This window comes from Periophthalmus magnuspinnatus, chromosome 19 (assembly GCF_009829125.3).
Source record: "Periophthalmus magnuspinnatus isolate fPerMag1 chromosome 19, fPerMag1.2.pri, whole genome shotgun sequence".
Classification (NCBI taxonomy): Eukaryota; Metazoa; Chordata; class Actinopteri; order Gobiiformes; family Gobiidae; genus Periophthalmus; species Periophthalmus magnuspinnatus.
The window spans coordinates 15,094,161-15,107,035 of record NC_047144.1 but is presented as its reverse complement, the minus strand read 5'-3'; the positions used below and the strand labels follow the sequence as shown (position 1 = coordinate 15,107,035).

Below are 12,875 nucleotides of genomic sequence, written 5' to 3'. Positions count from 1 at the left end.
GACAAAAATCCCCAACACCACTTGCGATGCATTGAAAGATTACAATCTGCAGCGAATGGAACAGCTCGCATTGCCAATTACGGGCTATCCCTCCACCTCGGCGCGGGCTATTTTCTGGAGAACATCGACACAAGAAGGAGGCGGCATGGCTGCAACAGAATGGTACCCGGCTACTTCCTGGAGAGCAACATAAGCTTCGTTTTAAGACGTTTGAAGGTCTATATAAGCGGAATTTTAGTTTTTTCTCCTGTGTAATCGTGTTTGTGGTGTGTTTTTTTACCTGCATGTGGCGTTGTATTTAAAACGTGGACGTAGATAGCCACCTTGACGTCAGCAGTGGGTTGCGTACTAGTGTTTAAAATAGGATAGGCTGCATGATTTTACCAGAATATCAAATCAATGCGTAATCTTTGTAGATATAATGAGCTACTACAAGTAATATATTTGTCCAGTCAAGGTAAAACAACACTGAACATTGATTGGACCTACTGGCTGATAAAAGAAAAAAAAAAAACTACTTTACTTTGACCCATGTGTTGTAATGTAAAATCACTGATTGCATTAAAATATTTAGCACAATTATTTCTTTAGTTCTATAGAAATGCATTTTTACTAGAAGGAGCCACTCACCCATTGCTGGCGAGGTGGGTTGAGTGTATTGCCCAAGGACACAACAACAACAAAAGTCATCTGTGGGAGCTGGAATCGCTGGAATCACCACCAATGATGTTTATGGTGAGAGTGGGATTCGAACCGCCAACCTTCCAATCAGTGGACAAATGCGCTACCAACTGAGCTACTGTCGCACATAGTATAGACTACATGGGATTTTTAAACATTTTTTTGAATGAAATATACCTGGAGCCAGTGTCTAGTTGCCAACAGATAAAATGACCCTCTAAAAGAACTGAACTTTTTTTTACTGACACTATTAACGCGGATTGCCATTCAAGGCCTGTAGAACCGTCTTGGGAGCTGGCTAATCTCTGGGTCAGTACTTCTGGCATGTTCTGCTTCTGTTTGCAAAGTTCACTGCTCAAGCTCCAGGCGCTGGATGTGGAGGGGGGGACATCGCTGGGTCCGTCCCCAGAGGAAAGCCCTCCCGCTCTGGGCAGCAAAGAACAGAAGAGTCCCTGCAGCCCCGTGGTGGAGCTGGGAGGGGTCAAGGACGGCAAAACCATCGCGATGTGCCACAGCGTCGACGAGAACAGCCCGCCAGGTAAAAAAACATCTACTGTATGGAAACAGAGGGAATGTTCCACAGTATGGCATTAAACATATCTATTCAGCATTTATTTTGGAGTGTTTTATTGGTCAAAAATGTGTTGAAAAGCATGCATTCTTCCTGGGAGTGGGGTCGTCTCGCTGCAGATCTGACCTGTAACTTGATCAGGTGATGGAGCCTCTTTGTCTCTATGAAGAGAGATAACTTAAATGCCATACTGTGGAACATTCCAGGCAAAGCAATAACATCAAAGTATCAATATTGGTATCACGATCTCGAAATCTGACATGGTGAAAATGAGTGTTCTGGTGACCTACTTACCCAGTCACACCAGCTACTTCCAGAGCCAAACGTGAAATTTATAAATAAGATCCAGAAATATTTGTAATGTAATGGAAACAACCACATTTGGAGTCTTAAAAATGCTGCTCTCGAACTGTGTATCCAATTTCAATACATTTACATTTGTCACTTTGTGCTTGTATGACAAATCCACACTGATCTCTCTCGGTATTTTTGGTACAGATTGATGTATGTCTGGTGGCGTTGTATCTAAAACGTGGACGTAGATAAGCCACCTTGACGTCAGCTGTGGGTTGCGTACTAGTGATTAAAATAGAGTAGGCTGCATGATCTTACCAGACTATCTTTAAAATAAATGAATCAAATGTAAAATCACTATAGGCTTTCATTTGTTACAAAAGCAGCCTACAGTTTTCATTGAATTTTTCTTTTTAGTTTTATAGAAAATGCAGTTTAACAAGAAGGAACTCTTACCCATTCACACAACAGTGTACACAGACACTGGGGGCGAGGTGGGTTAAGTTTCTTGCCCAAGACACAACAACAGTATTCATCTGTGGGAGCTGGAATCACACCGCCAACCTGTGTGTCAATGGATCTGACCACTCAAACAATGTTTATGTAGAGAGCTGTCAACCTTCAGATCAGAGGACAAACAAATACCAACTGAGCTACTATCGCCCGTAGTGTAGTAGAAGCCTGGTCAAACGTGATCGTCCAATCAGATCTGTTTATCTCAGTGACACATGTGAAACGAAGGAGCTCATTGGTCACCTATGATTTACAAATAAAATCATGTTTCTCGACAGAGTTTAGTGCTTTGCTCATTGATTCTGCAGAATTCCCCCATGTTTTTCAGCCCCCTGTGACATTCTTTTTCTTTATTATTTCCAATACAGACGGCCAATGCCTGTCCCTGATTGGCTAATCCACCTGTCAATCACACCCATTTGAAAACAGGGAGATTCACTGTTAACCGAACTCACGTCTTCATAAAGTATTGAAGAAGTGTGTGTTCTGGATCCCAGGCAAACTTAGAACATTGTTTCAGTCCAAGTCTAACAGTTCGCTCATATAAACTAGTTGTACGTTTGCACTGTTTGTACTGATTGTCCTATCCATCTGTGTCCAAAGATACGAGGTCAACACATTAAAATCAAATAGCTTTTACTGATAACAACTCTAATGTGGACTTATTCTTAAAACATAAAAACATTGGACACGATCTCTCATTTATTTCTTTATAATTTGATGTTTTTTTGTCAATCCGATAATCGAATGAGAATGCAGAATGAGTTGGTTTAAACCTAAAATACCTCCCTCTGATCTGAATAATCACTATTTAAACCCCAGCACCTGCAGCCAGTCATGAATCAGTGCTAGCGCAGCCCTTACAGCTCAGTGAGTAAATTCTGGAGGTCCTGAGCTTTCATATGAGGCAAGTCCATATACTGAGAAACCCTTGTTCCTTTTTTAAAACAGTCAGAGCTTAGGCTACGTAGCTCCTTTAACTAGACACTATTTCACAGCCGCGTTAAACTTAATGCTGATTCGACAGAGATATTGGCCGCTCAGCTAATCTTAGCAGCAGCGCGCCTTTCCATTCGTGTCCTAATCCTACAATATTGGACGTATGATGGGGACAGAATGTGTGAATGAACCATAGTCAGTATAAAGAAGTGAACCAAGTGAGTGTGACGTCACCCATAGCGTTTACCTCCAGTTAAATGAAGCTCATCGAGGCTAGAGCGGTTATAGGGGCGAATTTGGAGCCAGTTTCCATATTTTGTATTCCAACCGCGAGTATCATAGCAACCAAAGAGCCAATCTGGAGTGAAGCTGTTGAAGGTAACGCCTCTTCCTGTCCGCATTACTGGTTTAACAGGGGGCGGACGCTTAGCAACGCTGTCAATCAAACCTGTTGCTAATGCTAGCGGGGGAGGCCTTGGGGGAAAAAGGCGTCTGAGTTGTCTGTTATTAATGTTCATATCTTGAGTTACAGATACAATAGTGAAATAAGGACACAATCATGTAGAGCGCATCCCGTAATCACTTCCTATTTGGACCGCGGCAGCTAGCAGGTTAGCTATGTCCATTTATATAAACAGTCTATGGGCCATATGAATGTTTTGGGCTCAGACTGGCATCCATTATTTGTCTTCTGCTGTATTTAATAACTGATATTTGCCAGTACAATACTAAATACTATTTTTACAGCCATATATTTAACATAATTGCTGCTCTATTTTCATTTTTACTCATGGGTCTGTTCAAAAAGAGTGAGGACAAACTGGGAATGACACACAGACACACAGATAATCAGTGTGTTTGATATCAACCTAATGCGATATATGGGGAAACCGATAATTGAAATGATAAATCGCTCATCCCAGCTTCATATCGTTAAAACATTTGAGCCCTGTCAAGTTTCTGTAGCGTTGGATTTTTGGGGTTTTGGGGTTTTTGGCGGGCGTGCCTTCTCCATGTTCCTCTCTGCTTCTATTTTTAGCTCAAAGACAGTGCAGCACGTGAGCTCAGTCTGGCTCTGCACTGGCAAAACTGGTGACGCATCACTTTTTTTTTTTTTGAAATGGACTATTTTTGTGCAGCGGGACTTAGCGATAAAGTGGATTTGACTCATGTTTTAAGCTCACAAAATGAACAAGACTTAACTGTTAAAAAGACATCGCTGACATGTTAGAGCCATATGAAGTGTCTCACACTCTGAGGACGTCAGGACTAAACCAGGACTAAACAGGACTAAACAGGACTAAACCAGGACTAAACAGGACTAAACCAGGACTAAACAGGACTAAACCAGGACTAAACCAGAACTAAACAGGACTAAACCAGGACTAAACAGGACTAAACAGGACTAAACAGGACTAAACCAGGACTAAACAAGACTAAACCAGGACTAAACCAGGACTAAACCAGAACTAAACAGGACTAAACCAGGACTAAACAGGACTAAACAGGACTAAACAAGGACTAAACAGGACTAAACAAGACTAAACCAGGACTAAACAGGACTAAACCAGGACTAAACAGGACTAAACAGGACTAAACCAGGACTAAACAGGACTAAACCAGGACTAAACAAGACTAAACCAGGACTAAACAGGACTAAACCAGGACTAAACAAGACTAAACCAGGACTAAACCAGGACTAAACAGGACTAAACAGGACTAAACCACGACTAGACCAGGACTAGACCAGGACTAGACCAGGACTAGACCAGGACTAAACCACGACTAGACCAGGACTAGACCAGGACTAGACCAGGACTAGACCAGGACTAAACCAGGACTAGACCAGGACTAGACCAGGACTAAACCAGGACTAAACCAGGACTAGACCAGGACTAGACCAGGACTAAACCAGGACTGAATCAGGACTAATCCAGGACTGAATCAGGACTACACCAGGACTGAATCAGGACTGAACCAGGACTGAACCAGGACTAAACCAGGACTGAATCAAGACTAAACCAGGACTGAATCAGAACTGAACCAGGACTGAACTTGGACTAAACCAGGACTAAGCATGGACTGAACCAGGGCCAAACCAGGACTAAACCAGGACTAAACCAGGACTGAACCAGGACTAAACATGGGGAATCAAAACCTAAAACCTGGAACAGTCTGACATGAATGCATTTTTAACGATTGCTAGGTGTATTCCGGTTGAATCTTGGTTTAGTTCTGGAGTAGTACCATATTTTTGACTTAAAATGCCCAAAATATAACATAATGATGCAGAGAGATAACTATATGGCAGACACAAGCACAATATGTCTTCTCTGATGAAGATGTCTGTGTAATCCCTTGGTCGTCCAGGTCTGATCCACAGCAAAAGACGAAGTTTAAATTTGTCGACTGAGAAAAAAGTTGTAGAAGTGAAGACATTTTGCTGCTCATCAAAGCCTCTTCTTCAGTAATGGGGGCTGTAGACATAATCTATCCGTCATCTATGATTCCATCCTCAAACCCAAAGCAAACAAAGGAAACAAAGAAAACAACAGAGCTACCCAGGATGCTAGTAGGTGTGAAAGAGGGTGTCATAGATTATAAATATATAGCAGACACAAGCAGAATACGCCTTCTTTGATAAACTAATGTTGTTTTTTCTGTGTATTCCCCAGAGTTGCTGAGTGTGGTATGCAGACCCTCTTCCTCTCCTCGTCACCAGCCTCTGTCCTGTATCCAGACCGAGGCCGCTCTGAGCCCCCACCCCTCACCCCTGTCCCAGAGGAGCAGTCCTCAGGAGGGGGGCAGCGCGCTCCTGCAGCAGTTGGCTGGAGGTCCAGGTCCGATGCCGTCTCCACGCTGCTCCAGTCTCACACACAGCCTCAGGTTCAACTCGGACCCTGACATGGCTCCTTCGCCCCCCTGCAGCCAACAGTACATGCTGTGAGTGACAGTTAATGTTGTCATGACGATGATGCTCAAATTTCAGTCTTGATTTCGTCCTTGTAAGATTTTTTTTCCTGTGTTTTTACGTTTACACTGTCAGTCAAAAGTTTAGATCATAGACTGTATATATAAATTGACTTTGGATTGACTCTTACCTGCAGTCTTATTTTTAGACAGTTGGCATTTGATCCCGAGGTCTGTTCATCCATCGTCATTTGTGTTGTATTATTTTGTGTGGGGCTGGAGAAATCGAAACTTTTTGCCTTTGAAAAGAATGGGATTCTCATGGGAAAACTTTACCTTAAATTACCCTTTCTCGTTCAGGAGTCGTGGTCGTAGCGAGGTCCATGACGACTCCGGGCCACCCTCCATCCAGTTTCTCACGCGACACATTCAAGTGCTCAAGAGGAGAGTCCGACGCTTTGAGGAGCAGTTTGAGCAGGAGATGAAATACAAGGTGAGTATTTGAACATTTTAACGACAGGTGATATCTGTACTAAGGTTCAAAAGTATTGGGTTTCCGTTATGATGTTGATACCAATTTTGATATTAAAATGACAATAAGACTATTTTTATACAATAGAATGTAATTTTCAACACAAAATAAAAGTAGTTTCTGTATTAGCACTGTCTGGCCTTACAAGTTGAACTAACATTTGTATTAAGAGTGAATCAAGCATTAATTTTCATCCAATCAAGATGTCATTCCTCAGAGAATATCAGTTTCTCTCCATCCTTCATACACTCTTTTTTGTGCCCTGTTTTTCTTTTGGGTTCTTGGACGTATAATAAGATCTGGAAGGTGAACCCAAGATGGCGTCGTATTCTTTCTTTATTTGTATGGAACAATTTCAAGCCAGGATTTAAACATTGTCAAAGTAGAGGCCTGTTGCACATCTTTAGGAAGACTCTTCTAGGTTTTAGCTGCATAAAACTAAAATACTGACCCTGGGCACCAGCAGGAGACCGGGTCCGACGTTTGTGAAAGCTGAGGAGAATTCTTTCTGGCCTGAAGCTCCTGGGGGCTGCAGTACCTGGAGCGGCCAGAGGGGGAATGTCTTATCCAGTTCTTATTATAGATCCATGTTTGGGTTCAGCAACATTGTGTAGCTATTTCGGCACAAATGTAAAAAAAAAAAAAAGTACTGTTTGCAGCCACCATCAGTTAGTTGTGACGATTTTTTCAGTAGGCATGGGACGATAATGAAATATGGTGTCATGATTATAATGGCCAAAATAATTGCGATTAAAGTCAAGATACTTACTAAAGATGCCAGTTTAAAATGTTATGAATCCCTAGTTTATAGTGACGTCCTGTAATGGGACAGGCAGAAATCCACTCAGCAGATTTCAACCCAGTCTGAGATTAGTGATGTTCAAAATATAAAGTAATAATCCATGCGTATTGTAAATTATAACTATACAGCAGCCAAAAAAGTCTTCTCCAAATGTAAAAGAAAAACAAACAAAAAAAATTCTATAAGACAAAAAATTCTATAAGATGTTTCTGTTTTGTTGCAGCCGTCTCACAATGACAAATACTCCAACCCAGAGATCGTGGGAGTCATGAACGAACTGGCCAAAGCTCGGAAACAACTCAAAGGTGAAGTTTAATATTTTGTTTTAGTGAAAAATCTTAATATGGAGAATTTTTTAACAAAATCTTTGTTTTTTTTGCAGAGCTGCGCCTCAGACAGTCAGTGTTTGAGTCAAAGGAAGATGAGGGGCAAAGTGGTGATGTCTGCAGGTAAAACCCACATTGAAATTAATGAAAGAAATGTTGTTAATTCTTGTTCAAAACTACTTTAAAACAACTTGAATGATGAGAAATTTTAAGTGACTATAGAGCATAATTTGTAAAGATCAAATTTGGGGGACGAAAAAACATCTAAGGCTGTGATTGTATGGAATTTTCCACTGTATGGCATTAAAATGATGTTAAACTTATTTTCATGGAGACAAGTTTTCAAATATTACATTTTAGAGGGAAAAAATTGCCTCTAATTGTAATTGTAATTGTAATTGTGATAGATATGTTTAATGTCATACTGTGAAATATTCTCGGCAAAGCAATAACATGTCAATAACACTCACCAGAAAAGTTACATAATGCACCTTTAATAGCACTAACTTTATATATGTTCATATGTTAGTATAATTTGTATGATATGAACAAAAATAATCAACAAAACAGAAAAGTCTTTGTCCAAAATTGAGAGTGAATGGAGTTGTTTTTATCTGGCTGCAGGTATGGTAATGGTCAGCAGGGGGCGACAGAGCACAAACCCACCCTGGATGAAACTGTGGAGTCTCTGTTCAGACGATTAAGAGAAAAGAGACAGAGCCTTGGACTGCCTGAAAACATGAAGGTTTGTATTTTTAAAAATGTAATTAAAACGAAACTGGCTGATGAACTATAGTTATGTTATGGTAAGATAATAAGGAATCTGTCCAGACACACAATTATGAACAATTCTGAACGTTAACAAAACAAAATACTATCTTTTGAATGGTCAAGTCCCCAAAATGGCAGCCGCAACATGAAAAAGTCATTCAGTTTTGTTGTTTTGTTGCTTTAATTCATTGCATTTTAACTTTTAACCAGTGGTGGAAGGAGTACTTAGTTTTGTAACTTGAGTAAAAGTACAGATAGCAAGAGAGATAACAGAGAGCAAAAAATACTTGTGCATTTGTAAGTATTTGATTTAACAGCATTTTGACCACATGATTTATTATAATTTCTATCTTATGAGAAACATATTTTCTTTTTGATGAGTTTGAATATTTTTCTGTCTTGTTTTGAGCAGGAGATGACACAGGCGCAGATGGTTTTGGAGAAAATCACTCTTCAGAAATGTCTCCTGTACTTTGAGAGTCTCCATGGGCGACCGGTGAGTTTGAAACCAGGACTAGACTAGAACTAAACCAAGGCCAGACCAGGACTAAACCAGGACCAGACCACGATTAAACAAGGACTAGACCAGGACAAGACCAGGACTAAACCAGGACCAGACCACGATTAAACAAGGACTAGACCAGGACAAGACCAGGACTAAAACAGGACTAAACCAGGGTTAGACCAGGGCTAGATCAGAACTAAACCAGGACCAGACCAGAATAAAACCAGAAGTAGACCAGGGCTAGACCAGGGCTAGACCAGGGCTAGACCTGGGCTAGACCAGGACTAGACCAGGACTAGACCAGGACTAGACCAGGACTAGACCAGGACTAGACCAGGACTAGACCAGGACTAGACCAGGACTAGACCAGGACTAAACCAAAAAACATCATTCTCCTAGGAAACCTTGGCTTTTTGTACATGATTATACTACATTATTTTAATAAAAAAATAAAAAGAGATGAAAAGCAACAGTGTATGACAGTATATTCTCATAAAAGACCTGCAGGGGGAGCTCCATCACTGAAAGTTACCTAGTTCTGCTTTAACATCTCTATGGAGACAAGCTGACAGACAAGCAGACATAGTGCACAGATGATCGTGACGAGAATTGAACTTTTCTTTTCTTTTTCTTTTTATTTTGTATTAATATTTAAGTATTTAAGTATAAATATAAACATTAATAAGACAGTGTAAAGTTACCATATCCTGTACTCATGTTGTGTGTCTTTCAGGGCACAAAGCAGGAGAAGAACCTGGTGAAGCCGCTGTACGACAGATATCAGATGATCAAACACCTCCTGTGCACCAGCCCCACCTTCTGGACAATTGTGAGATTACACATCTGTTCATTTACACTGCAGCTATCTGAAAATGGAACCTGTAAAAATTAAAGAAAATATTAACATGACATAACATAAAATCCTGCGTTATATCTACACTTTTATACATTTTCCTAATTAAGGATGCAGTTATTAGGCCAGTGTAATTTCAGCTACAAACAGAAAATAAATCTTGTATTTAATTGGTGTTCTAATGCATATTACCACCTGATTCATTGTCCTAAAACATATTTATTTATAAGCTAAAACTGGCCAACTGGTGAATATGTTTCACCACTTGTTCAAGAAACATTATAATTAAACAAAATGAAACAGTGCATGTAGTAAGGTAAATGTTCGTTTGTTTTCTGTCAGGAAGAGGAAGAGGATGGCTCAGATGAAGATTCGATGGAGGTTTCTGTTTCGGTGGAGGAGCGGCCCGTGTCTGCCCCCTGCAGGCTGGGAGGCCCCGTGGAGGAGGACAGTGACCGGGACAGTGACCCAGCCTTTGTCTCCCCCCTGGACGAAGTCAAAGCCGTGAGACATGGACCTGCCCTGAACATGAGCAACCTACATGAGGCATCCAGGTATTATTACTACTACTACTGCAACTATTACAACTAATACAACTACTACGATTACTTCCTATTTGTCAAGAGTATACAAATAAAATCCTACACATAACCAAATAACATGACTTGCATTGCATTTTCAGATATTTTAAAAGTAAAGTTTCTGTAAAATGTCACAAAAAAGAAAAGCTGGTTGAAGACCAATCAAAGCAATAATTGTACTTAAGTATTTAATCGTTACTTCAAATTCAGTTGCGTGTTGAAACTTCCATGCAATACCTTTAGACTCCAACAGGGGGACCCCCAGCCTCACCAAGAACTAATGCATTGTCGGTTCCCTTGGAAATTTTTGAAACTAGAAGACCGACTATTGGCAAAGTTGTAGTTTTATACCTGCAGTAAATGGCATTTGTAGTATCAGAGTAAATTTTATAATTATTACTCAAGTTTGTCCACCCAGTCACTGATCAGCCCAAAATATAAATAAGGATTTATATGGATGCAATAATGGTTTTTTTTGTTGTTGTTATTTTATAATAAATGAACTTAAACTTAAACTATAACGTGTGTTCCTCTGAACCTCAGGCACCAGCTGCTGGAGTGTCTGCGTCAGACCAGAGCCGAGAAGAAGTCCAGACGCAAAGTGCTCCGAGAGTTTGAGGACGAGTTTTACCGACAAACTGGAAGGTAACATCAACCCTACGTTTACATATACATAAAGTTAGTTGTGTTTGATTGGATTGCGGAGCTTCTCAAAGTGTTGGGCCAGAGTCAAGACAGGAGGAGCACAAGAAGTTTGAGGAAATGTGCCCAAAACATTAAATGTGATGGATGTGTTTTGAACAACAAACACTAACACATGCTTAATGAATACAGTTAGTTCAATCACAGCTCCAGCCAATGTCCTTAAGGTGCATTACTAGATTTATGTGGTAAAAGCATTGACTGTATATACTCATGGACATAGCTAACCTGCTAGCCACCGCGTTCCAAATAGGAATTGAGCGAGCGCGCTTCCAGTTCCATCGACTCTGGCTCCAATTCACTTTACATTGAAAAACTGTGGCCCCTCTCTCTGTAACTGCTGCAGTGAGCCTTGTCATTTTGGTTGTAAAATGTTAAAATGTTCGTGTTAACCCTGGATTGGCTCTTTGGTTGCTATGATACTCGCGGTCGGAATTACAAATGTGGAATTCATCTCCACATTTTGCCCCTATAACTGCTAGCCTCATTTGACTGGAGCTGAACACTATGGGTGATGTCGCACTCTGTATACAATCTATGAGTAAAAGACACATTTATATAAAACACTAAAATTGACTTTTCATCTTGATTTTACAACAGAATCTGCCAAAAAGAAGATCGCTCTCCCATGAAAGACGAGTACCAGGAATACAAGCAGCTGAAGGCTAAGCTCCGCCTCCTGGAAGTGCTACTGAGTAAACAGGAAGTCCCCAAAACCATGTGACTTTTTAAAACACCTTGTCATCTGCCTCTGCCTCTTATAATCCTACATTAAACCTCACAAGTAAGTGAACGGAGTCAGAGAAATCGTTTTGCTCCTACCAAACTTATGCCACAGTTTTGGAGGGACATTGTTGATTTTGTAGTATGCCAAAGAGATCTAGAGCTATGAGCTAGAAACAGGACAGACTTTGAGCAAGTTTGACAAATTTTGGTAGCCAGGCAACTGGGTGAAAACATCTCTAAATAACTATAGTTACTGTTAGTTAATACTAATTTGGTACCACTTTATAATAACTACATTTAAGTAGTGTTAGTATATAGCGTTAAAAAAGCGTAAATAAAGTCTTGAAGCAAACCTATTCTGCAAAATGGACTTTGCAGATCTTTTAACCATGTTATAGTTATTTCCTTCTCATTTACCCTCTGAAGGTGTATCTGGAGTGATCCGTGTATGTTTGAGCAAGCTATAATCGCTCATTTTCAAGAAGCCATTTTGCCGATTAACTCTGTTTTCACTGCCATCGGTACATGGCCACTGTGACGTTCTCCAATTTTATTTTCTTAAACGGTGATGCACTCAGGATTCAGCAGCATTGCGTAGTCATTTTGGTACAAATATTTTAAAATCCGTCGTCTCCGCCATCTCCCATTGTACACCGCAGTTTTTGAACGCGGACATTTTAGATGAATGTTGCGATTTAAAATGTGTAAATTATAACATAATGATCCACGGGTGTCAGAGATTATAACTATAGAACAGACACGAGCACAATATGTCTTCTTTAATGCATAATGAACAAATTGTTTATTAAGAATTCAGGCTCAGTAACTACGTAATTAAGAAATTAGGGTTAGCGTACCGGGGTTTTTCGACCTTAAAAACATAAAAAAAAACAGAAGTAGTTTGTTTTAAACAGTTTGCAGTGGTCCAACGTTATTCCTCACTGACCTTATGCATTCTGAACATAACTAACTATTCACCACAATGAGTTTACAAGTGCTTTCCATGACAGGCACCACAGTTTTGCCGTCACGGTAAAACTAACAACAACTAGCATGCTGACATTGTACTTCCTGACCATATAACGCTTCATAATTAGATGCTGAAAGAACATAGCGGTCACATTGACATCAGTATATCTGTACTGGGGCAAGACACATTTTGCTCAAAT

General features: G+C 40.3%; 1 protein-coding gene across 1 annotated transcript; it reads left to right on the top strand.

Annotated features, from left to right (window-relative positions):
- The first annotated feature begins 1,005 nt into the window (after window positions 1–1,005).
- fam13c (family with sequence similarity 13 member C) lies at window positions 1,006–11,772 on the top strand. Its single transcript, XM_055229357.1, has 11 exons — window positions 1,006–1,219; window positions 5,674–5,944; window positions 6,266–6,401; window positions 7,466–7,547; window positions 7,625–7,691; window positions 8,193–8,313; window positions 8,752–8,835; window positions 9,578–9,673; window positions 10,040–10,251; window positions 10,822–10,923; window positions 11,581–11,772. Exons 1-11 carry the CDS (start codon window positions 1,006–1,008, stop codon window positions 11,702–11,704), a joined length of 1,509 nt encoding a protein of 502 aa, XP_055085332.1. The 3' UTR covers window positions 11,705–11,772.
- The last annotated feature ends 1,103 nt before the right edge of the window (window positions 11,773–12,875 follow it).

What these genes read in the sequence shown, in the direction of transcription:
- fam13c (XM_055229357.1), top strand. Translation starts at nt 1,006, where the DNA reads ATGTTCTGCTTCTGTTTGCAAAGTTCACTGCTCAAGCTCCAGGCGCTG. An exon ending in AGCCAACAGTACATGCTGTG is followed by an intron (nt 5,945 to 6,265) that starts AGTGACAGTTAA and finishes CCCTTTCTCGTT; the next exon opens with CAGGAGTCGTGGTCGTAGCG. An exon ending in CAAAGTGGTGATGTCTGCAG is followed by an intron (nt 7,692 to 8,192) that starts GTAAAACCCACA and finishes ATCTGGCTGCAG; the next exon opens with GTATGGTAATGGTCAGCAGG.